The sequence below is a fragment of the Echiichthys vipera genome (genome assembly GCF_963691815.1).
Source record: "Echiichthys vipera genome assembly, chromosome: 8".
Classification (NCBI taxonomy): Eukaryota; Metazoa; Chordata; class Actinopteri; order Perciformes; family Trachinidae; genus Echiichthys; species Echiichthys vipera.
Genome location: NC_139833.1, coordinates 30,604,834 through 30,631,956, shown reverse-complemented (window position 1 = coordinate 30,631,956; position 27,123 = coordinate 30,604,834). Strand labels below are relative to the sequence as shown.

The 27,123-nt window shown below is 41.1% G+C and overlaps 1 protein-coding gene across 3 annotated transcripts in view; it reads right to left on the bottom strand.

Moving 5' to 3' along the window:
- vps13b (vacuolar protein sorting 13 homolog B) overlaps positions 1–27,123 on the bottom strand; it is a 387,717-nt gene that overhangs the window by 319,518 nt on the left and 41,076 nt on the right. For all 3 annotated transcript variants that reach the window (XM_083918688.1, XM_083918687.1, XM_083918689.1), the window contains exons 8-15: positions 26,495–26,769; positions 23,827–23,922; positions 21,824–21,946; positions 18,128–18,265; positions 15,379–15,466; positions 11,186–11,371; positions 8,318–8,487; positions 6,616–6,810 (exon numbers count right to left, since the gene is read on the bottom strand). In XM_083918688.1, coding sequence (XP_083774814.1) covers positions 6,616–6,810; positions 8,318–8,487; positions 11,186–11,371; positions 15,379–15,466; positions 18,128–18,265; positions 21,824–21,946; positions 23,827–23,922; positions 26,495–26,769 — 1,271 coding nt within the window. The remainder of the gene's footprint in view (positions 1–6,615; positions 6,811–8,317; positions 8,488–11,185; positions 11,372–15,378; positions 15,467–18,127; positions 18,266–21,823; positions 21,947–23,826; positions 23,923–26,494; positions 26,770–27,123) is intronic.

The following is a 27,123-nucleotide window of genomic DNA, read 5'->3' as shown; positions in this document are numbered from 1 at the left end:
CCCTCCAAACCCAAAGCTTTCAGCATTTCTGGACGAATCTCATCAATCCGTGGGGCTTGGCCACTGTGGAGTTGTTTGTCACTCAGTGACCTCCGCCAGGGATATTGACAATGATTCCCCATCAGCCTCCAGCTCTGCCTCTACAAAAGAGGGCATGTTAGTCGGATTAAGGAGTTCCTCAAAGTGCTCCTTCCAACGCCCGATTACCTCATCAGCTGAGGTCACCAGCGTCCCGTCCTTACTGTAAACAGCTTGGACGGTTCCCTGTTTCCCCTTCCTGACCATGTCGAATGGTTTTCCAGAAGCACCTTGGTGCCGCCCGAAAGTCCTTCTCCATGACTTCTCCGAACTCCTCCAACACCCGCTGCTTTGTTCTCTGACAGAGCAGAGGCTGCAGCCCTTCTGGACTGTCGGTACCTTGCAACTGCCTCCGGAGTCTTCTGGGATAACATATCCCGGAAGGCCTCCTTCTTCAGTCGGACAGCTTCCCTGACCACCGGTGTCCACCACGATGTTCGAGGGTTACCGCCCCTTGAGGCACCTAAGACCTTGAGGCCACAGCTCACTGCTGCAGCTTCAGCAATGGAAGCTTTGAACATTGCCCACTCCGGTTCAATGCCCCCAACCTCCACAGGGATGCCAGAAAAACTCTGCCGGAGGTGGGAGTTGAAGATCTCTCGGACAGGGGCGTCCTCCAGACGTTCCCAGTTCACACGCACTACTCGTTTGGGCTTACCTGGTCTGTCCAGAATCTTCCCCCATCCTCTGACCCAACTCATCACCAGATGGTGATCAGTTGACAGCTCTGCCCCTCTCTTCACTCGAGTGTTCAAAACATACGGCCTCAGATCAGATGATACGATCACAAAATCGATCATCGACCTTTGGCCTAGGGTTCTCTGGTACCACGTACACTTATGAGCATCCTTATGTTAGAACATGGTGTTAGTCATAGATAATCCGTGACTAGCACAGAAGTCTAATATCTGACCACTCGGATTTAGATCAGGGAGGCCGTTCCTCCCAATCACGCCTCTCCAGGTGTCTCCATCATTGCCCACGTGGGCGTTGAAGTCTCCCAGCAGAACTATGGAGTCCCCTACCGGAGCCCCTTGCAGGACTCCATTCAGGGTCTCTAAGAAGGCCGAATACTCTGAACTGCTGTTCGGTGCATATGCACAAACAACAGTCAGGGTTTTCCCCCCTACCACCCGCAGGTGTAAGGAAGCGACCCTCTCGTCCCCCGGGGTGACCTCCAACACCCGCCCGGCACCTCATACCCTGGCCAATTCCAGAGAAGAATAGGGTTCAACCCCTATCCAGGAGTACGGTTCCAGAACCGAGACTGTGTGTGGAGGTAAGCCCCACCAGATCTAACTGGTAGTGCTCCACCTCCCGCACAAGCTCCGGCTCCTTCCCCGACAGAGAGGTGACATTCCACGTCCCCAGAGCCAGCTTCTGCTGCCCGTGTCTGGTCCGTCGAGGCCCCTCTCCTTCACTGCCACCCGTGCAGCAGCGCACCTGACCCAAGAGGTTCCTCCTGCGAGTGGTGGGCCAACAGGATGGGAGGAGGGAGGTGCCACGTCACTTTTTCGGGCTGTGCCCGGCCAGGCTCTGTGGCAAACCCGGCCACCAGGCGCTCGCCGGCGAGCCCTCCGTCTGGACCTGGCTACATGGGGCCCCGGGCTGCCTCCGGGCAGGTTCTCTCTTCCTCTTCTTTGTTTGTCCATTGAGTCTTTTTGAACCATTCTTAGTCTGGCCCCTCGACTGAGACCACTTTTCCATGGGAGACCCTACCAGGAGCACTAGGCTCCAGTAAACAGAGCCCTCAGGTTCACAGGAACACACAAACCTCTCCACCACGATATGGTGATGGTTCCCATTAATGCGATGCTCATATTTTTACAGCCCCTCAAGTTAATTGAATAGCCCTGATGTAGCCTATTTAAGTCAGTTCAGTGATTGCTGTTTGTGCGTATTTTAGTGTAAGAAAACCTTTATATTTTTTTTTAAGATTTGATAATGTAAAAGTGTTTATATTCTTACCTAGAAGACAAACAATTGTTTAACTTTTTGCCAACTAAATATATAAATGCGTAAATGTAGCAATGTGTCTCCTACTGTTTCAAAATCTCACTTTACTTTCATTTAAGATTGTTACAGTAATCCCTTAACAAGCTGCCTTATTATTTCACTTTTTGCATGATTGCAAAATACACCATGTCCTTAAAAATATCTGATTATAATGTTTTTTTTTTATTATTAGGCTACAGATCTAATACATGGTGTTTTTACAATCTAAAAGAAATTGAAAAAAACAACCGAACGGAAAACCGCAACGCCAAAACCGTGTTAAGAACAGAACAGTGGATTTTGTGAACCGTTGCACCCCTAATATATATATATATATTCATTCATTCATCTTCAGCCGCTTATCCCGGGGTCGGGGTCGCGGGGGGGCTGGAGCCGATCCCAGCTGACATCGGGCGTGAGGCGGGGTACACCCTGGACAGGACGCCAGTCTATCGCAGGGCACATAGAGACGAACAGAGACAGACAACCATTCACACCTAAGGGCAATTTTGTAGAGTCATCAATTAACCGGAGGAAACCCACGCAGACACGGGGAGAACATGCAACACCACCGTGCAGCCATATATATATATATATATATATATAATATCAAAATTACAATGGTAATATATTCAGATCAAAAGTACAAGTCGATTGGATGTAGCTCTCAGCAGGATGTGACATGTGGTAGTACAGATGCCACAACAACACAGCAAAATAAACACTTTTATCCAGTGGTTTAGTAGAACGCAGCGCAGAAAATGATCTGTGCATGCAATATTTTGCACAGGCTTGCGGCCGTGAGGATTCTTATCTGTGGTCTTTTGCTGTATGCTCTCTCTCTCTCCCATTTACACACACACACACACACACACACACACACACACACACACACACACACACACACACACACACACACACACACACACACACACACACACACACACACACACACACACACACACACACACACACACACACACACCATACTGCAGCGTGGTGACGACCTGTCTGTCAACGAACACTTTTTCAGCGCCTCGAATCTTTAAGGTGGAGTGCTTTTCTTTTGAATCATATGGGCCGCCTTGAATCAAACTACAACTATTCTGTTATTTCTCTTGAGGAAGAACACACCATTGTATCACTGATCAGCTGATCACGGGCGATCTAAACCCATTCAGAGTGATACGTCACCTCCGGAGTCTCCTAAATCCCTCTGGGACCTTTTTTTCTAATGGAAACACCGCGATTTGAGAGGGCGTGCCCTGAAACTTTCCGAGTGGCCACCCTATAGGGCTAATGGAAACACAACTATTGACTGGACCCACAGAGGGAAGAAAAACATGTCAGTTCTCATTGAGTTCACAGAGCTTCTGAAACTCCAACATAGAAGCACAGAAGGACAGAGCCGGCATTGTTGTTCTCTGATCTCAATCATCACTGAACTACTTTCACCATAACTGTTTTCAGCAGACCTGTCGCCCTGGTTCATACTGGCCCTGGTTCTTACTGGCCCTGGTTCTTACAGGCCCCGAAGAAGTTAAGGTTTTCACAGAGGGGATCTTTGACAGCATTCCACAAAACCTGGGACCCACTGCTGGCTCTTATTAGTAATAGTCTCACTGTTACTCCTGATGACTGAAGACTCTACCTAAAACTTGGAAGGAGAGACCCCCCCCCCCCTTCTTTTTGTTTTTCCTTGAATTCTTCTTTAATTATTTTTCCTATTAGCTATAGATTTTACTCTATTTTGTTTCATTGTACCTTAATTTGTACTTATGTTATATGTTATTTAATTACTTAGTTGGTTATTGTAAGTCTGATACGGGTTGTTGAGAGGGATCGTGGGATTTATGTTGGGTTTTTTTCTTTTTCTTTTTCCCTTTTAAGACAGACGCATTGGTGCACTATACAACTGTTGTACTTCTTTTTTTACCTGTCTACCAAAATCAATAAAAGAAATTTGAAAAATATATATATAGTCTTATGTTGAACCCTAAAAAAATGCATATTTTATGTAAATTAGACCACTATAGACTTTTTTTCTTCCTGTAATATTTTTTAGTTGACTACATGTCAGAAGTGACCGAAGTAATGTGATTTAATAAGGAAACACACTGCTGAATCTTGAACACTGTGTGTGTCTAAAAAGTTGGTTGCTAGTTTGCGCAGTACAAGAGCACACCAACAAACATGTACAGACTGAACTGAAGTTTCTAGAATAACAGGTTTTCTCAAAACAAGTGTACATACATAAAGTAACAGAGTGGGAATGGCAATAAAGAATCCAGTGTCAGAGATTTTTAGTCTTTAAGTGACAACGTGTCTCATAACCATATTCTCATTATCTAACCTCCTGGTAGCCAGCATAATGTAAAGTAACAGCAATGTTTACATACTGTTAATAGTGAACATGGTGGATGAAGTCCCATTGAATATTTGAGGCAGTGGATGATGGCTTGGCCCAGCTGTCCCACTTGCAGCTGCTGTATATGCGCAGGGCAGCATTCATTCAATTCCTGCAAGTGAAGGTCTACCAAACCACTTTGCTGTACAGATGGCTCAGAAGAGACAGACAAAACTTTGGACCCAACTACAATGATAATACATTTATAATAGGACAACTGGCCTGTGGATGAACTATTATTATTCAAGTTGAATTGTATGATTGGCTGATACAGATGTAGACATAATAAAAATCCCTCTTTGTAATGCAAGCTTGGGGCCATATGGCCAAGACAGATTCACTACATCTTCCTCTGGGAGACCAGATTTCAAATTCTGTTCCTATTTCAGCAGCCCTAAGCAACTCATTATTAAATAGGTTTTCAATTATGCCCCATCTATTTACATCTGCAGCCTCCTTGTTGAGCAAGGCTGACTTTGAGTTATTGCCTATAACCATGGAAAAGTGAGACAATGGCTAACTGCTACCCTCAAGACAGACACCTAAGCTTTGTCAGTCAGTGTCAATAAAACACAGATTAAGATAAGCCTTAGTTTATACCCGCTTCAAATCACTTCCTGAAATGGGTGAATTGCGGCCAGAATGACCTCCACCCTGTCATGATCCCGCTGCCAATATCCAGAGGCGGAATGAGTACCTTGGCAGATACAGATGCTGATTGGCTGATTGGTCAGAAGGATCCTTGGCCACTGACCAGTTGACTGTTAACCCTGCAGTGACCCTGTGATAAGGACTACCAGCATGATGTCCGGCAAACATCCTGCCTTAAAAAAAACACACCCAGGCCACACCAGGCCTGACTGGGCCACCCCAGATTACTCCAGATCTGTTATCCAGCCTTCCTAAAAGGTTGATTAGATGGATTTGTTAAATTCTCCATAGTTCTATATTTAAGTAAACTGTAATTACAGATCTGGTTCATTTATCCTGGTTTATTTATATGTCAATTTGAAAAGTAAAGTGGGAAACTTCTTTATTGCTAATACTATAGCCATTTGATATGACTTTTCCTTTACCTATATTTAATGAATAACTACTCGTGTGTATGTAAATTATTCATGTAACAGCTAGGTATGAAAAACATTAAGCCATAGTCAGAAGAAAATCAATTCAAATTTGTAAATGCTTTGCTCTGATCACGTACACTGTTGAGAGGTACTATATTACACATTAAACATATATAATAAATGAAATGTTAAGTAAAAAGTGTAACAACAAACAACAAATGGTATGAGTAGAATGTATAAAGAGCTATTCCCATAGAAGATTGTTCAGATTTTTCTAAGTTGTCCAATAATAGTCCTTAGTAACGGCTACAATCTTTTAATATAACAAACTCTACATACTAAATAAATGCTTATGAAATTGGCTTAATCGTATTAGGCAATCTAATAAAATCATGGGTGATGTTGCCCAGTAATTTTACACACATTCTCTGACAAATCCAAAAAGTCTTCCAATAGGCCCAGATTTGTTGTTTGTAACTTTAACTGTAATTATCAATGAACTATATATTTTGAGCGTCAAACTCAAGACTTTACAATCAACTCAGTAACAGAGTAAGTAAGTGGCCACACTGTGGTCATGCGTTTGACCTACTGACTTTGGGCTAAATTGCATGAATTTTGTGCCAACTTGAAAGATGATGGATGAAGAGACATGTTTAAAATCAATAAAATATGTGTGCTAATGAAAAATGACAAAGGACAGAAAAAAAGGAACTTTACAGGAGTAAAATTAGTTTACCATAAGAGTATGACTGACTTTTTTATCAACTCTACAATAATCTTATTTCTGTCAGTATTAACAGTCTTAGACAAAAGAGAACCAAATCAGCTAATGCAAAACTAGCCCGATATGTGTAGGGTTAATTACAATCTAGATGTCCAACTGTAATTAGCAGTGGATCAGACTGACCTTTTTGGAAAAGTCACTTGCAGATGTAAGATACAGCGCTAACCTAGAAACAACTCTTTTGACAGAACAAATTATTATTAAATGCACCAATTGTGTTGTTTGCCATATGTCCAATTTTCTATCTACAGAAAGGACATATGTGATATTGTTGTGCTCACCTTAAGGTAGAGGTGTGCATAGCAGTGATGTAGCAGGTTGTCAGAAGGCTGGTTGAGACTGCTGACAGTGCTGACCAGCTCCTGAGCATACATGGGCACTGAGTGTTCGACATTCACTCTTTCCAAATGGAACTGCACAGAAGGCAGAGGATGCACTGGCTGAAACACTGGCACGTTCACTGGCTCCGGTGCAGTCTGGAAGATTGAAGACAAAAAAGGGGAGAAAGCGAATCAAAGGGCGAATACTTATCGCACATCAGTCTCCTTTGTATATCTCTTATACTCTCTTATATCGTATCTTTGTAAATGTTCATGATTTTTCTGCTGGTTTTCTGGGCCCACATACGCCTAACTCCTGCACTCATGTCAAGAACCTTGGTATAACACTAGATAGTGCTTAAAAATTTGACAGGTAGGTTAGTTCTGACGCCAAAACGAGTTTCTTCCAGCTTCGACTCTTAGCCGAGATTAAAGCCTATCTTCCTCCCAAAGATCTAGAGAGAGTGATCCATGCCTTTATTTCTTCACGGCTGGATTACTGTTACTCTCTGTATGTTGGGGTCGACCAGCCGTTGCTTCGTCGCCTGCAGCTCGTGCAAAACGCAGCCGCTCGTCTCATGACTGGTAAAAGAAAGCGTGACCACATTACACCAGTCTTGGCCTCACTGCACTGTCCGCTACAGGATTGGTTTTAAACTTTTGTTATTTGTTGTTTAAATCTCTAAATGAACTGGCACCGCTGTACTTAACTAAACTTTTACACTGTCAGAGTCCAGCCAGAGCGCTGAGGTCAGCAAATCAAATACTGCTTTAAGTCCCCAGGACCACACTGAAAACCAGAGGGGACCGAGCCTTTGTGGCGGCTGTCCCTAGGCTCTGGAATAGCAAGCCCAGGTTTTTAGGCCTTATTGAAGACCCAACTGTTCTACATGGCTTTTAATTCAGGCTGAGCATAAAACCTGTCTACTGTATTTTATGTGTGTTTTTTTAATTCTAATTGTATTGTATTGTATTGTATTATTTACTGAACTGTACAGCACTTTGGTCAACCGTTGGTCGTCAAAAATGTGCTCTATAAATAAAGTTTGATTTGATTTGATCTTAAGGTCAACTCTCATTGACGAGTTCTCAAAATTGATTAAATCTAAATTTGTTACTTAAATACTGTGCAATTTCATAACGGTTGGTAAAATGGCTGGATTTGATGTTTGACTTAATACATTACAAGATATTCCCCTTCACAAGACTGCAGAATGTTGTTATCCCATGTTGAGAAATATTCATAAGACATTTAAACCTTTACACAAAATACTTGCCTGTTTGAATGTGCAGTAAGCACCTACTGTAATACCATTTGCTCTCATCCACAAGTATCTTTGCAATCAATGTTTGTCAAAATCAAACCTACCTATGGATTTCTTGTGTTCGGTTAAGTGTATAGAATGTTCCATGTTTGAAGTTGCAGTGCATACTGCACAATGGGTGTGCATTGCAGTTTCAGACTTTTGTCACAGTCGCCAAGTGTCTGACCATCTTGTGGTCATATTCTCTCTCCATTATGGTTTGTATACTCGATTTTCACACCATAAATTTAAGTAATGCAATCATCCATGATTTATTCACGACCCTTCAAAAGGAGGTTTTCAAAGACGATAAGGATATAAGGGTGTAATTTAGAAGAATGTAGGTCTGAGTGCACTACCTTGCATCCCATGATGACAGGCATTAGTGTGTGAAGGAGGTTGAACTCTGCCATGGAGACAGTCACTGACACTTGGAGCATAGTGAGACATGTGATTCTGGTTGGGATGAATTCCTCTAAGTTCGATATTTCTTCCGGAGTAGCTGGACCTTGGCTCTCTTCAACCATTTCTACAGTGACAATCACACAACAGAAAGAAACATGTTAGCTTTGGAACAGATATAGGAAGAGGGTGCAGTGTAAGATGAAACGTTTTATTACAAAAACAACTGGTTTTCTTTTGTTTTACACAAGTGAATTTAACCACGAGAATGCAGCTTGTGGTGCATTACTTGAAATAAAGAGAGGGAGTGGAAAAGGCCAACGACATTTGGATTTGAGGACTAAATATTTTTTTTACAGAGAAAGGGGTTAGTTGTAAAGCACACCAATTTCCTTGAGTAGGTGCCTCTCCTCCACGCCTGCAGCATTAAAACAATAAAAAAGGAGTTTCCAACAAAAACCAGCACCTCATACACTAAATAAAATAAACATGCACTAAAAAAGTACTGGCATCTCCAAGCAATATTCATTACAGTGGCTGTTTCCCAGTAGCTTTGTTTTTGAACTATCTCATAAAACCACTCATTCAATCAATAACCAGAAACATCCGGAAAGGCAGAAAATGAAGTGAACCAAGACAACAATAAATAGAGGCTAGCAAGGTCAGTGCTCACCAAAGTGAGGAGTGACCAGAGCACTGAACCACTAAACTATGTCCAAGGCCTGAGGTGGACCAAAACCTGAGTGCTTTGTTACTGAACAGCCTTGGCTCTGGTCCCAGGACATGGGCTTGTTTCAGTTCAGTAAAGGTTCTGTTGGGCTACATTCCCAGCTCCAAGGTGGGCTCAGAACCTGATCCCAGAGCTGTTTTGCTCTTTGGCCTACTGCCACAGCCTGCATCAGGTTCATCTGGCACTGCCATGTCCGATCTAATCATATGCCAAGGCTTAAGTCAATATCCACAGTCAACATTCAAATTACAAAAGACATGCAGCTCATATGATACACAAATGCATGATTACACACACTAAAACACTAAAGCACTCAGAAAGGGCCAAAACACGACCAAACTAAGGACCATTTTCTGATGGGATCACACCAGTTGCAACGCCCAAACGGGCCAAGGTTGTTAAGTTGTGGGACAATGGCCCCTTCCCTACTTTCTACCCTCTTACTTGCTTGGACTACACCCATATTTGAACTTTATTTTGATCTCAACTACTCTAGGGTTGTTCCCACTGCAGTAGGTATCTCCAGGACAACATTTTGCCATGACAAAACACACACAAACTCTGAAGGTGAAAACAATACCAGCCTTGCTGCCGTGGCTGGTAAAGAAGAAGTGTGCTTACCCACATACACACAATGGCACACCAACTATTACTGTCACGCCCTATAGTTTACTGTGGCACAAACAGACCCAGCTCTAAAACTCTTCTTCCTTCTATTGTTCTTATGCAATATATAAAAGATAAAATTCACACTGTAAGTCATTTGCAAGATGGAAACCTCCTGCTTCAAACAGGGTAAGATCTTATAAAACACAGACGCCAGCCAATTTGGCCTGCATTTCCAGCTCTGCTGAGCTCTTGGCAAGAAGTGTATGGGGAGGTGCAAAGAAGAAGACGACAGGATGAGTAGAAAAATAGTCATGCCTTTGACATCCTGACCTTTGGCAAGCACACAAACACTACCCGCAGGAAGCAGAGGAGAGGAGAACATGAGGAGAGGAGAACATGAGGAGAGGAGAACATGAGGAGAGGAGAACATGAGGATAGGAGAACATGAGGAGAGGAGAACATGAGGAGAGGAGAACATGAGGAGAGGAGAACATGAGGAGAGGAGAACATAAGGAGAGGAGACCATGAGGAGAGGAGAACATAAGGAGAGGAGAACATAAGGAGAGGAGAACACGAGGAGAGGAGAACATGAGGAGAGGAGAACACGAGGAGAGGAGAACACGTGGAGAGGAGAACATAAGGAGAGGCGAACACGAGGAGAGGAGAACACGAGGAGAGGAGAACACGAGGAGAGGAGAACACGAGGAGAGGAGAACAGGAGGAGAGGAGAGGAGAGGAGAGGAGAGGAGAGGAGAGGAGAGGAGAGGAGAGGAGAGGAGAGGAGATTTAGGAAAAAACACAAGGCATGTGTTATTTTATCACTCCCTCTGTAATAGCTACCTTGGTGAAAAATGCTTCCTCTTTTATCTACTCAATTTCTCAATCCCCCATGGGGGTCTAGCTATAGTGACCCGCCTCCAGAAAATGCCAGAGAGAGCACAGACACGTATAGAAACAGGAAGGAACACACTGACCTACCCAGCTTTAGTCAAAAGCTTTGTAGTAATTACCCCATCATCTATTATCTATTGCAGATGCTGAAACAGCCGAAACCTACGGATGTTATCGTTTCGCAAAAATGAGAGTTATTGCTACAGATATTACACACAGACACACATTCCATGTTCTTTCACAACATCCCAGGGATGAGCTCATCAATAGCTGTGCAGGGACGATCACTAACAAAGGTGTTTGGCTTATCCTCCCTCATGTGGTCCAAAAGGTCACTACTTTCATGTACAGCTGTGTGTTGAAAGATGGGTTGTGCAAGGAAATAACGATGTGATGAGGATACTGTAAAGTGCAAACTGTTGCCGTTTTTGACATCATTGGCAGAACAGAATAGACTAGACTACAATAGAATAAAATAGAAGAGAACAGAACAAAGTCAAAAAGAAGAGAAGAGTCGGTTCTGAGTGCAGGCAGTACAGTCAGCTATTAGTTGTTAGCTGGTAAACTAAAACAGATGGAGCATGAGATGTCTGACCTTGCTGTGGTTTGCAGTAAGGTTCGTACTCGTGGTCCATGGCACAGGTGACCATCTTGAGGATGCGGTGAACAGCGCTGCTATGCAGCCTGATGTCCAGAGGCCCCACCACCAGCTTCTTGATGGATGTCTCTTGAATGGTGGGCACCACCTCCTCCATACTAACCACAGAGAAGTCCTGAGAGCCTACAAACAGAAAAAGACAAGCATAACATACAGTACTTATATACAGTATATGGTATATAGTATGTGTTACGGGTGGATATCATAACTCACTATCACACTATCAGAATACAGCTATTCTGCAATACTCAATACATTGTAAGATCATTTTCTATGATATATCATGATATCTGTGTAACTGAAGAAAAAATAGCCCTAAAAAGGGTAAATCAAATCAAATCAAATCAACCTTTATTCATACAGCGCTTTTCATACAGAAAAGTATCGCAAAGTGCCTCACAGAGATGTACAGAAAAAGAGAAATCAAATAAAATCAGGAGAAGAAAGTTAAAAGAACCCAACCCTCCCACAATCATGCACAGAGACATACACAAATATATATACGTTCATTCACACACCTACACAAACACTAGCTGTCACTACAGAGACATGGCCGGGCAGCGAGACCTGAGGTACAGAGGAGTCTAGAGGAAGCTACCTTTGGGGGGCCAACCACACTGGGAGAGGTCCCAGTCCAAGGTCACAGGGAGCACCGCCACAGAGACCACCCCAACCCGGGCAGACAGGAGCCTCGGCACCAAGGTGCAGAGCCCTCTAGTCGCCCGGGCCGGAACTGTCCACGGGACAGCAGCCCCCGCGGCCAAGATCAGAGACAACTCCCAAACTGGCAGGCCCCCTGAGGAAACACTGGAGATTAAAAACTGTTGCCTAAAACAGTAAAGTTTAAAATATAGAGGCTAAAAACACGAGGAACTAAAACATAAAAGCATAAAAGCATAGAGGCTAAAAACATGAACTAGAAAATAAAAGCATAAGAGCATAAGACATGAGAGGCCATAAAAATAAATAAAAGCATGAAGGCTAAAACACAGAGATTAAAAAAGTAAAACAGTAAAAAAGGATAAAAAGTGCTCTGATTAGCACTGCCTAAAATAAATCAATTAAAAGCCTAGTTGAAAAGTCAAATGCAGGAATCATGGTGTCAGTTTCATAGAATTTGACAACTGAGATGACTCAATGTATAACAAGTGTAAAGAGTCTTACACGCACACATGCACGCACAAATGTAAATGTAATGTATGTAAAATAGCCAGGAGTTTCCATCTCTAAACAGTCCCCCATCATCTCTACAGTGTCATCGAAGTGGTTGAAGAATATTTTTTAATACTTTTCCCTTCAATTACCTAAGTTTAGTGTATGGTTTCATTTTTCAGTGGGGTTAATCTTTTTAAAGGAAGGCTTAAACTATGCCTCACTAAAAGCTTTTCTGTATAAATTAAATATAATATAAATTACTACATTTCCAGAATACTTACAATTATTATTATTACTACTAATAATAATTGTAATAATAATAATTGGCAGTTTAATGATGATGTATTGCAAGAGGAAGTAGTGAAATATACTGTACTGTATACTGTGTGCTATTATAAAATCTTCTGACAGTCAGTCAGTAAACACATTTTTCAATACAATAGACATGTCACCTTCTGTATTAAATGTGCAGAGTTGTGTGATTCTTTTAGACAAATAGTTAAGGCGGCAACATTTTCCCCATATCTTAATTATGTACAATTATAAAATCTCCTCATCTGCAGTGGCAGTGGTGTATGGTAGGCTATCAGCTCACATAGCCGTGACCCACTGGAATGATGAATATTCCAAATGTCCAATTCTCTCACACAGCTGTCCCTTCATTCATCGTAGGCCCCTGTTCCAGAGGTCCACTTAAAAGACTCAGCTCCCCGGCAATAAAAATGGAGAAATTAAAAATAAGAGAAGGGGGTGGATGCATGGCAGCGAGGGAGGAAGGGAACAAAGGGACAACTTTCTTTATTCCCATTACATTCCACCACTACATTCTTACAGCTCAGAGTATATAGTGTAAATTTAACTTTTTAGCTGAAAAAGTTGGAGGATGGTATGAAACTCCCACTGAATTGTGGGGATTTATAAAAGGCAATGCTACTTCCCGTTCTCTTCTTCAGTGAGATTTGGCTGCAGTAGATTAGGTCTAATATCAACCATATGGCGGCAGTTGGAACGGGCAGTGGAGTGGTGAGGAGGCTGAAATTAGCTGGGATTTAGAATATTTTAAAGTGTCTCCATTTCCCAAGATAAAAATTTTTTTTTATCTGCAACATTACTCTAATGTGAAGTCAATGGTGAGTGTGACCTGGGTCGGTTATTATTTCGGTTGACTCAGAGTTTATGTTAGTCCCATGGCAATGGAAACTAATTTGTTTGGTTGACACTGGATCTGGTCCGCGTCTAAGTAGAGGAGAAACACTGACAGAAGAGAAGCATTCCAATTGGCAAGGGTAACCACAGCCGTCCCGCAGGAAAGGAGATTGACACTTATCCTGAGCTGTCAGAAATGACTTTGACAGCTCAGGATGACAGTATCAGTGTTTTTTTTAATTTAGATTATTATCTGTAGCTGACAGCAGGAGGAAACAATAGCCTAGTCACAAAGAGGTAGAGGAAGAGAGAAGTAAAATGAAAGAGGGAAGCAAGTAAAACAACATAGGTGACACTAGACTCTTACTACATCAAATGATCTGTTCAAGTCATTGAATTGGTTCAACCAGATCTTTGTTCATTATACTATTAAAAAAAAGGCAACTGTGCACTTCAAAGAACTTTCAGTCCATGAAATGAATCATCGCTGTAACTGTTAGGCGTTTCAGGGGTTAGGCTTTCCATTTTAAAGTCATAATTCGATTCAAGCTTTGATTGAAACATTTTTTTTCAGCACTGACGCTACGTCATTGTTAGATTATTAAGTCTTGATCCATAAAGATCAACAGATCATTGGTTTGAGGACCTGACAAACATAATTTACAATTTCAAATTTCCCTAAAAATCAGAAAAGCTACATGGTATCAAGTGAGATATGACTGCCACATGTTTTGGGGAATTTATAACACTAAATTCAAATGGTAAATTGACTTGTACTTATATAGTGCCTTTCTAGTTCCTCTAGTGCCTTTCACTACTCAAAGCACTGTTAACCTACTTGCAATTCAAGCTTTCACACACATTCATACACTGATGGCAGTGAGCCACCTGCTCATCAGGATCTAATCTAATCATAGACATGAACATAGGTACAGTATCTTGTCCAAAGAGACTTCAACATGTGGACTGTAGAAGTCGGGGATCAAACCACCGATCTTCTGATTAGTGGATGACCCCATTCAAGTTACTAGAGGTGTCCCAATTAGAAGTGAAAATGTGACTAGACACTGGTTGTTTCCACTCCGTGAAGCATGATCCCCAACACCATATTTGCATAGCATTCAGTGACACATGGACAATGAAGCTATCTTAATATACTTTTGCCAGAACTTGTGAATGTCAGTCAGGTGTCACATACTGTACAGCTTCCCAGCAGCACTGAGATAAAGTGCTCAACAATCACACACCAAAGCACAGAGACATTTGTGGGCCAAATATAACATTTCAAATTGAAGGGAGAATACTTAATCTCTTAATGGGAACTTCACATCTTTCAGCCTTGAATAAACATTCTTGAGGGCTGCAGAGGAATGAGAAATCTCAAGTCTTAAGGCTTCTGCCAGGAAGAGTGACACCTAATTAGCCAAGAGGAGCCTATTCACTTTCACAAGAGCTTACAGGTAAAAAGACAGGGGGAAACAGTGTTTCAACAAGCAGTGGGGAGAAAGAAACTCAAATACGTGTCAGTGCAGACTAAACACTTCTGACAGTTGCCCTCCAGGTAAGTTTGGGGTGAGAGCGAGGACAGAAAGGGTCAAGGACCAGGTGGCTGTGACTCAAACAAGACAAGTTCTTTCTTCAAGTCTCCAGGGGGCTTGTTTGACAGAGAGCAGTGGAGAGAAGAGACAGAGAAAGAGATAGAAAGACAGAGTACAAGATAGATAGGAAGTAAGAGAGAACAAGGCGAACGGAGAACGTGACAGATATAAAGAAAAAGAAAGAAGAGGTGAGCAAACAAGCTCTGTGAGGAGGAATGAATTAGACAATACCTTTGCTGCTGTTGTTCTCCATTGTGTAGAGATAATCCATGTAGAAAGCACCAAAGCGCAGCATGCCCGCTATCTCCGTATAGGTCTCCTGTCAAACAAAAGTAGAGTTAGGTAAACATAGCAGTAAGGGAGCAAACAAGCTGATAGCATTTAAGACTGGCAATGACTGGGGTCACCGTGGATACTGCAAAGGGGGTCAAATCCGAGATAAATAAAAGAGTAATTGAGTGGGGTTTTTTTTATTGGCCAACAATATCACTAATATTTGAAACTATTTCTAAATATTTGAAATGAAAGGAAATACTTTCATCATGGCAGGCAGAATGAAACATGTCTCTAATCTGGGATTAAATTATAACAGACAAACTTTTTTAATCAACTTTTTAGAGCGTATATTTAGAAAGATAGATGACAATTAACTATATATTATTACTCGTTGTGCATAGGGAAGTCATTCAGTCATCAACTTGAATTATGGCTGATAGCTTCAATATGATATTGTGAAATGTTATCTGCTAAAAGCATAAATGTGATGTAGAATGCACCTGTCAGCAATGTGAGCACATTTTGAAATAACCCAATAAATCAGTTACCCTGCACTAAAGTAACACACACACACACATATATATATATATATATATATATATATATATATATAGAGAGAGAGAGAGAGAGAGAGAGAGAGAGAGAGAGAGAGCTAACACATATAGACAAACATACTCAAAGTGTGACTGACACAGGAATAACATACAAACTCCACGAAGAAAACCCCCAGCTGGCCAGGCCAGGTTTGAACCCAGGTGACACTACTGTGTCACCACTGAAGCACTGTGCCACCCCAGGTTCTTTATTATTTATTCAATTATTATAATCTAATAAAAAACGAATTGGTAAAATAATTGTGATTTTATCCCCCACAATTTTTGTCTACAAGAAGCAAAGTGTATTGTTTTAACCATAACTCGTCATCATTTATTAGCCTTCAGGTTAAGAGCTATTGACCCTGTCCATTTGAAAGTTATATTTCTGCTGCACATCAAACCCATGGTAAACACAGAGAATGAGTGAGCAAGCAAGAAACAGAGAGAGAATGAAAGAGGCCCCTCTTGCACACACATTTAACACCCCCACCCCAGACTTACTCACTAGTTGTCTAAACAGAGATTTCAATAGAGCCTTATCAGTCAGACAAGTTAATGAGTAATATTTATTAGGGGACCTCTAATGGCTATGGCATGCTTTTGGATCAAAGCCATTGGCTGGTTTCAAAACTGCTAATGAATTAACACGAAAACCTTTGACTCTTAGACTTTCAAGTATGAATAAATGGAAGGATGGATGGCCAAACAATTGCTTCACTGAGGGTCATGAACATTTCTGAGCAGAGTCAACACTAGAGCCGAGATGGCTGATGAAGGGAGATGAGAGTTATCAGGAATAATGGCTTTAACACTACTGCTTAGATAGCGTGAACATTCCTCTACTGCAGCAAGAAGCTGGGTGACTGACAGAAAAAATCTAGGTAAAGACATAAACCAAGCGAAAAGCAGCAGTCACAACTACTAAATGCAGGAAATACAAAACACTATTGAAAAAAAATCCCTGACTGCGTGAATGCGTAATATGTAAATAGGACCGTGTATTGGTTGCACTCTAAATTGAGAAGTCAATCATCACTTTACAAATGTAAATTGCTTTCATGGCTTAGCATGAATATCTACAGTATTATGCTTAATCTTTATAGCACACATAAAACAAGAAAACTATGAATCGGCTTTACAGTTTTCTTATAACAGTGCACTTACTTATTGTGGGCAAAAACAAGCATGTTTCAGATGAGAACATTTTAATCACAGTAAATAAGACTATTTATCTGCAAGTTTAAGAGTTAAGTTTCTGTAATAATATCCCTCCCCTATCTGACTATTATTACATTTGTGTATTCCATCAAATTAATGTGTTGCTTAGATGTATAACGAGGGATTTTATCCATGGCTTGTATAACAATTTTAGCCCCAATCTTTCAGCTGCAAATCCTGGTTGGTATTTATCTATACTTATAAATACTATATACTTACATACTTTTATTATTATTATTATCTATTATACAATATTATTTGTTATATTATTACAATATTAGTTCTTCAAGCAGTCTGTATTGTAGGCTAATATCTGAATACGAAAACACAATGAAATAATACAGTCTGCGGCACAGAGTCACAGTTCCTCCTCTGATGACAACCAAATCTTTCATATGCATATATCTCTGCCCCCGTCTCTCATATTCTTAGGTTCTTCTTTGAATAGTGATGTCATTTTCCAAGAGAATTGATTTGTTGATTGATTGCTGCTTTATACGGGCTGATCTGTTATATGGAACATAACCCGCTCCGGAGCAGGTCAGGTGTGCAGCATAAGTTAGTGAACCCGTTATATTTCTGAAAATAAAATGTCTTTGCTTTTTGTAAATGTGTTCTCTAGAGTTTAGTGAGGACAATATACAGTATAGCTCACAAACAACTTGTAATGTTGGTTAGATACACTGCAGGCATGCTACTAATTATGCAGCTGCATGGCTGCTCTGAGGACCTCAATCTGAAATACTTGGTCTGCTACTGCATTTTAGTTTTCCATCAAAGCAAAGTCAGCCTTTTTTAAACCACCAAAAATAAATATTTTCCCAAAGAAGTTTGGAAACCTTATTCTTTGGTACAGTAGTATTGGGGATGGATGTAATTTTCTTTGTGACCTTGTGATTAGCAGCATCCAGGATGAACTCAGCCCTGACTCCGTTGTTCTCTGGACTGCGGTAGTCAAAGAGAGAGTTGGTTAGGTAAGTCATTCCTTTACTGCTTAAGCTGTCCCCACAGCTAAAGAACACTGCATCCTGCAGAGACAGAGAGAAGAGAAAAGAGGGAAATGAGGAGAGGATGCACAGAGAATGAAAGGAATATTTAAAGTGTAATTCCGGCGTAAAAATCATCCCATGGTCTTTTTCGACACTTGCATACATCAAATAAGCCATTGAGACAGTTTTTTTCGTGTATAAACTATTAACAGAGATATCCAGGAGTGTCACTAACAGCCGCTGACAGCCGGACTTGGCTAACACCCGGACTTGGCTAACACCGATTAGCTCTGGGCAGCATGGTGAAGGCATTAAAACGGCTTTTTTTAACCACTAATACTGCTCCAAATAACAGCAAACCTCTGCAGTAGCATGATAAGAGTCCTTACACATTAAGCGAAGCACCAACAATGTAGTTAGTGAACCCAGAGTTTATTAAGAGCGTTTTGAAAGACCAATTGGCCCAGCTCTTCTCGTAGTGAAGTCCATTCAAGTCGATTACTAAAGTCAATCCAAAAGGAAGCCCATTGATGATTAATTCCAGCAAAACACCTCCTCGCTGAAATTGTCTGTGCCGCGCGTTCGTTCTGTCAGCAAACATCCATGGCAGCAGCAGACTAGTAAATTTACAGTCTAATGACAGAAGAGGAGGAAATATGGCACTGAAACAGTGCAGAAGAACACTAGTACCGCAACCACGACAATAGTAAGCAGCCACAACCCGGCCTAGCTTGATTGGATTAGAAGAGTCCTTTCAGCCAACATCCAGTTTCAGATTTCCTGCACTGCGTTGTCGTAAGAAAACATTCTCACATTCTGTGGCACGGGTTCGGTACTTGGAACTCCAGCTGCAGATCTCACAAAAGACAGAGGGCCTAAGTGTGTCACAGTCCAAGATGTAGCATCATGTTTGACAAAGCTCCAGCAACAAACAAGAGCCATGTTTTCAGAGACAGAAAAACTGATTATTCAGTTCATCGTCCCTTCATGAGAGACTTTATCTCCACGACCCCAGATCGACCTCGACATTTGTCCACCTGTTACCATGGTGTCCTGCCTGTAGCTCAAAGTAAGTGCATGGTGCCACCGCACACTTTCGTCCTATACTACCATCTACTCATGCAGTTTAACGTCACACTATAGTATTTTTGCAAGGTGGTGGGGATGGAGCTGGAGAGTGTTATTTTGTGCGTGTGTTCTTTGCATAATGGATGTGGAGAACTGTTCAATAACGTGCTTAAATAGTCAGATATTATTTCCTTGTAATGTGCGTAAAAGGATTTTTGAGTGACTCAGGTTCATGCCGCCGACCAAATCTATTGCATTGCTATAGCGTTATTGTGAAGTTTAATTGATAGCACATATTCATCTGAGAACTGATGACATCTGTGTGTTACAGATCGTGGCTGTGTGCACTGAAGTGTATATGACAATAAAGTAGAGAATCTCAATCTATTTCTTTTTTAAAAAGTTTTTTAAATGGGCTCATAGTTTTTTATCCCCCCAAAAAAAACAAACCAACATTTTTTTCATAGCACCCCCTGTTCAAAATGACTTCCAGCGGCCCTGCCAGTGTGTGGAGATTGACTGAACAAAACGTAAAAGTATTATAAACTTGAGTCACAGATCTTATTTTCTGACATAATCCATCTTGGATTATGTGAATCAGCACAATGCTAAACTTCGGGTTTTGACGTCAGCCCTAGCACACTTACTACTCACAAATAATAAGGATGAAAATAATAATAATGTAACGGACTGTAGTGATGTTATGTTAAAATGTGAGTGTCACTGTTTGAGTGAATCACTGAGATGTCCCACAGGTCAGTGAAGTTATGTGTTGTTTTTGAGATGTAAACCTGTAGTTGGTTGAGAGAAGAAGGGGGGTGGCCATGGAAATAGAGGGAGTTGTGGTACGGTAATAAGCTAGGAGCTAGTGGGTAAAGAGGGTTTTAAGGTTCTTCTGCTTTGGCATCAGCTACGGCTCACAGTAGCCCATGTTCAGTCAGAAATAAAGCTGCAACAAACTGGATAAAGTCTCACCGTCTGATCACTGAGGGACGCTACACTAATAATGTAAACAGTGAGTAATATTTTGTAGGGAACTGTGTTGGTTCTTGGGCTGTGGGTGACAGAGTGAGAAAGGCCAGGTGGATGTGGTTTTGTGCATATAACGTTAGTTCAGTTTTCAGTGGCTGCACAGGTTTCTTGACGAGCGTGCACGTTTCTGCTCTCGTGCACACGCATTCACAAATTTTTTTGCTCCCCTGCCGGCCAAATTCTGGCCAGTAAAAACCATGCATACCGTACTGGAAACTTTTTCCATGTCCATGAGTAAATTGGAGGAGGTGACCAATTCCTAAATAAATCATTAATGGGCTCCTTCCTTTTGGATTGCATTTGGTTATCGACTTGAATGGACCTTAATATGAGAGGAGCTGGTATAGAGACCAGTTGGTAAGTCTTTCAAAACACTCTTTTAATAAATTTCAGGTTCACCAACTACGTTGTTGGTGCTTTGTTTTATGTGTAGGGACTCTTCTCATGCTACTAGAGAGGTCTGGTGTTATTTTGAGCAGTATTAGTGGCTAAAAAAGCTGTTGTAATGCCTTCAATGTATTGTCCCAAGCTAATCATTGTTAACGACGACTGGCTGTTAGCGACTCCCTGGAATGTCTCCGTGTCTAGATGGCTCATTTGACGTATACAAGTGTCGAAAAAGGCCATGGGAGGATTTTAAACCGGACTTTAAGATGATTTCCGATCAGCCACAAAAATGCAAAGCAGTCTGTGCTACATAAACAAACACAAACAAATATGCAATATACTATAGGACCTCTTGGAGGTTCTCAGAGTTTTGAGGGCCACACAGAAGAGATGCACACATTTTCACACACTGCTACCAAAATATCTAACTTTAGCTAACACCACTAGCATTGACTATAGAACGTATTTCCTGTGACACTTGTGATGTGCCACTAGTTGCCCTGCAACCAAATAGCTTTCTATAAGTTGTCATTGCTAACCTGACAGACGAGTAGTGTATTAAATGTAGGCTATAGGCTATTAAAAGTGAAAGGAATGAAATGGATGGATCACTGAAATTGATGATTAAAATATATTGCATGCATTTCATGTCACATTAGGGGGCTGCACAAAATGTTTCTAAGGGCTTCCATTGGCCCACAGGCAACTATGCCATAGCTGAACACACTATTTTAAAAAAACCTTTGAAAAATAACCATGAAAAACACAGTTAACACATAGTTGATGAAATACATTTTTTGTTTTTGGGCCCAAAAGTATTGCACTGCACACGAGTGGATGGTGAGAGTGCTGCTGACACAGTGATGTATGTGGCAAACACAGAACATTATGGTGAATTACAAAAAGGCAGCTGGGTCTCACTCTTCCATAAACAAACCAGACCACATCTCTACCTCCTTCTGAAGGCTCTTGGGAGCAATAGAGGCTGCAGAGACATGGTTTAGTTGAAAGTGATCTCTGTTCTGTTTTTTTTTAGTTCGCTTTCTTTATCCTTCGCACTCAATTTTTCCACTTTTTCATTTTTCCTAGAGGTTTTTAGGCTGTCTTTACCTCTTCACATCGGTTCATGTTTTCCTCAAAATCCCGTACTCCCATGATGCCTTTCAGGCAGAGAGCTCGGCAACCCACAAAGCCAATCTGACAATCGAAGAAGGGCTCCCCCATCATCAGCACCTGGAATAAAAACAGGAGGAAGAGATTTTAACCAGATTTTATACACAGATTTATTCACCTCTACATGAAGAACAATGTGGAAACTGGACAAATTCTGGAGCTCATTTCTCTCTCCAGTGAAGGACAAGTAATTTAATGACCAGTAAAAAAATATTCAGTAAAATGAATGTTAATAAATTAATATATTAGTATTATATACTAAATAGGTTCAAACTGAGCAGAAGCGGACAGTGCTAGCTTCAGAATCCTTTCCTTCCCAAAGAGAACACCCAGGATGTAAAATTCCTTAAATCAATCAACAGAAGCTCAATAAAAACAATAAAGTACAATAATTCACAGAAATTCATTTCACTGAATTACCTTTATACATCGCAATAACACATAAAATTTACAATTTAAAATTACTGACAGTTTGAGACTCAATTTATTGTGGACAAAAACATCTCCACCATGACCAGAATGAGGTTAAGTTGGTTTGTGGTGGTGTTGAGGTTGTGGGCTCATTTCATTGTGATAAAAAGAGCAGAGGTCAGACAACTTCCATTGGAGTAATGTGTGCATGTGTGAGAGTGTGGTAGCAGTCCAGCAGTCCCTGTAACCAGTAAGGTGTGGTTGTCTCTCACTCACCGTGCCTTTGCTTTACCCAGCAGACAACAAAACAGAGAGCAATCCAATAAAACTTAATGTCTCACCACACAATAATTACAAGGCCTAGTTTTCCCTTTTCTACTAGCCATCCCTTTGCCTTTCAACGCTCTCAGGCTGCTCTCTCTCTTTTCCAGCAAAAACATAAATTAAAGAAATTGGAATTGGAAATCTCTCAGAATTCTCACATCTGGTAGAAAGCTTAGGAGCAGAACTCCTTTCCTCCTCCAACCAGGTAATCAGAGAAAAAGTTTTTAAAATATTTTCTAAGCCTGGGGGAAATGCGGAAATGATCAGACTTGGGCCCGACTCAGAGATTCCACTGTGTTAACAACAGGCCATGGATTAGTGACCTGGAGAGGCTTTATAAATGTACTTATGGAGGAAGCTCTGTCCAACAGTGAATAAGCAGACACTAATAATAATGGAGGATCAAAAGGGAGGACAGGGATCTTTACTGGTCTGTCCAATGGTATGGCCATGATGGGTAACAAGGTTGCAGATGGGTACAATTGGTAGAGGCACACATCAACAGAAAATAGTTGCCTAATTAAAGTTAATATAAATGGTTAAGGCTTGATGTTGTTACAATAATAATGTTCCTTAGAATTATTATTGGGTACAGTCCAGAGATGGACAATGACCAAAAATCAGGAAACATTTTCACATTTGTCTCAATAACAATACATGTAATAATGATAATGACTACATTTATTATATGGAATGTAGACAATACACTCCACTTCTATCCCCTTACTCAATAAACTTAGCCTTTTGTATAGGGGCAGGGAGGAGGTCTTACTTTTTGCACATTTTTTCATGAGCTTGTTTATCCTTTATTGTTACTCCTTGTTTTTATAACCTGGTCATGTGTACTGCTTTTATTCATTTTATCAACTGCTGAGTCTTTTAAACCTTTATATGCACTTCTGTGCTTTTATGCATCAACCTATTTAGTGTTCCTTATTTATTTCGCAGTGATGTCAATGCCACTGATGTGTCTGTGATTAATGTATTGTTCTTTCTATGTCTATTGTATTCCATGTTGTACAGCGATGAAGCACTATGTGTTCAAGACAAATTTGCTTTCAATAAAGTTTATCTTAAAAAAATAAAGTAAATAAACAAATAAAAGACAGCAAAATACTCAACATAGTACCTCAACATATTCAACAACTCAACTTGGGAAAGACTGATTTAGGCGACAGGGTAAGGATTCAGCTGTAGCATCTTACCTCAATAGTGATTCCCTCTTGCTCCAGGCATAGGACCTCTCTCGACTTGACCTTCTGGGGACTGTAGTAGCTGCTCTCTGACTGAGTCTCTGTCAGCTGAGACAACAGACAGAAACCTTTTCATAATCTTAAGAGAGGTCAAAAATGTACTCAAATAAAGGAAAAAATGAAGATTTAGCAATTAAAGCTATATTGAGTTGACCAGAGTAGAATAAGAGAAACATTACATTTTCACAATTTAGATTCAATCTGTGAAATAAATACTACTCAACTTCTACAAGTGAGATGCTTTAACATGTGTCACAAAATACATCAAAGCAATAGACCGTGAAAACTATACTAAAACTAAAGTTTTATTTTGTGTTACAGTTAAGGTTTTGTGACATCCAAAAGTAGATCAAATCAGATCTAACCTGACGAAACAAGTCTTAAAACTGCTGTATTGAAATGAAAAGGGGTTGCGTATAGAGATTTTACCACTTCAAAATATTGGTAGACGACCAGGGAAAGTTAAGTTTTGTTTGACAGAATAAGTAATGGAATAACTGTTAAGTAATAATATGGATGTCACAAAGAACTACAACACTAAAAACTGGAAAGCATATGTCTCATTGTATGTGTGCGTGTGTACCCGCAATCCGCTGGTGAAACAGATACGTGATTTGAAAAGTAAACAAAAGCTATACAAGTCTCTGGAAGTGAAGGGCAACGAGGCCCCTGAAAATAATGCTAAAAACCAGAAACAATAACATCCAAACAAGGACAGATGACATTTTCTCAGATTAGACTTTTTGTTCGTTTTCTCTTCCAAGTTTGGAAGCAGTCCAAAGACATTCATCAAACCACATGACAGCCGCTCCTCTCTTATTCCAGGGGAGGCCCACTCTGGCTTTATTGGGGATGACAATCCGAACATGACTACAGCACTCGTGATACCAGGGGGTACACTGTGTGTATAATGTGCAAGTGATTGTCTGTTGCATGTTCAGGTAAATTGATAAAATAAGAGGGATTGTTCAATAGAGCATTAATTCTGTTTGTGGCGGTAGTGTGGCGGAAGAGAAGGGTCAAAACTAGTTGGCTGAATTAAGAGGGCTACAGACCTGTGATGCTTTTGAGGTTGGCCAGTCTAAAAAATGTGGGTGTAGAGCATAACCTAACCCATTCAACTTTTAACACAGGAAGCAGGTGCAGAGCAAGGAGCAGCTGTGCATTATTATCCCTACTGATGGAGCAGACTTTCACCCTCACTCCTTTCCCCTCTTTCAATTCTGATGGTTTAATCACATGCAGGGATTACTCCACCCCAACCCGCAGGTCCCTGGGAGCAGTGGTGAGCAAGGTTGTTAAATGATCTGACTAAAGAATTGCCCTGTCCAAGCTAAAATGGTGGGACATTTCTGACTGCAGCTAGGCCTGAAACAACAAAGCATGCAGAGAACAGAGTATTGGAGCAGTGAGCACCAACACAAATGCTTAATACAGCCAGTAAAACACAGAGCTACTGCTGCTACTACCATCCATGCTAACTTCCCTTTGTCATATTGTGGCCCATTTAAATGCTTTGGGAGTGAGTCCAATACAAATCAGAAGATTCTTTATGAGGCATCTTGGAACTTTTATAAAATTGGATGCGAATATTGGGCTATTGGAATAGTGGCTGTTCAAACACACGAAATTTCCTCAAACTAAATACTTCCCTGTAAGACATTTAAAAAACCATCCTTTCAGCTGTCTGCAATTACTCAAGACGAGAGGCAATTAATTGATTAAAAGAACTCAAACAATACAGGAACAATTTAAACATTATTAGAAAAGCACCATGATCTGTTTGGCCTGAGACATACCTCCCCTTCTCGTACACACACGTACACACACACACACACACACACACACACACACACACACACACACACACACACACACACACACACACACACACACACACACACACACACACACACACACACACACACACACACACACACACACACACACACACACACACACACACACACACACACACACACACACACACACACACACACACACACACCAGTAATGTGATCTAAAGTGCCTGAACCTGAGGGGAAACACAGATGAATTCCAACTATTCTGAGTGAGCAGGCAGGATTACGGTTTCGGTTCTATTTCTGAATAGTCATCATACCACGTATAATGTTTAAAACATTAATGCGACCCGAGACGCCGGTTAGCCGTTACACTACCTTCCCCTATACCACACACAGAGGATTGTAACTTCCTGAAGATCAGGACTCAAACTGAAAATCACCACAACAAAGATCAATAAACAATTATGGTAGCGAGGGGGAAAAAAGTGTATAAAATGTCTGTATTATTAAAGATATATTTTGCTGATTTAAATCCAACTGTGTGTCACGGCAATGGGTGCAATGTGTGCAGATGAACGATGTTTGGTTTTCCTATGTGGCCACAGCGCATGGAGCTCCGAGCTTCGGAGGTCCACACCAAGATCCACTGGATGCTGCAAAACAGCACAATCTGCTCAAATCAATCAAATGACACGTTTCGCGTCACCCGGGAATTTTGGAGGATCTCCGCTGCTTTGCTACGGGATACACAGATTTACACTATGGAGAGATGCCAAACAATGTTCAAGCATGTTTTTCTTAAACAGCTGATTTACCTTGAAGGTAACAGAAGCTTTGGTGCAGTAGAAGCCAATGGAAACAATAGGGTCTTTGGGTGTGTGTTGTTGTGGGTTGGTGGGGATGCCTCCTGTCTCTGTCTGCTGGTAGAGGCCTTCCTCATATTCCTCCTCTGTGCCTACGATGGCTGGGACAAAGGACCAAGCCCAGGACACCCAACCCTGGTCTCCATCTTCGGGACTTCCAGACTGCATGTAGAGGTCTGGGCTGGAGTACTGGCTAGTCCCCTGGCTTTCCATATCAACATCCATTCCTGGAGGGGAAGCAAGTCATAATTAACTATAATGCAAAGATAAGCAGATGATTTTACTGTACTTTAAATAGTGATAGGAAAAGTCAGGGTTAGTGTCTGGAGGTCGGCTTTTACTCCTACAGACCGTTTCAATGGAATTTTCATTACTAGGCAACAGCCTTGGTCCTTGGTAACTCACTGTCAGCTGATGTCATTCACATACACTGTAACAGGAAATAAACCAGTGGGGTGTACAACGGAGCGCAATGAACATGCCCAGAGTTTCTTTGGATAACCCGGATTGACAAATACGAAACTCGCAATCAAAGTTAAACGGTACCACAACGCTCACTAAAGAGTTAATTTGTCAAGAGA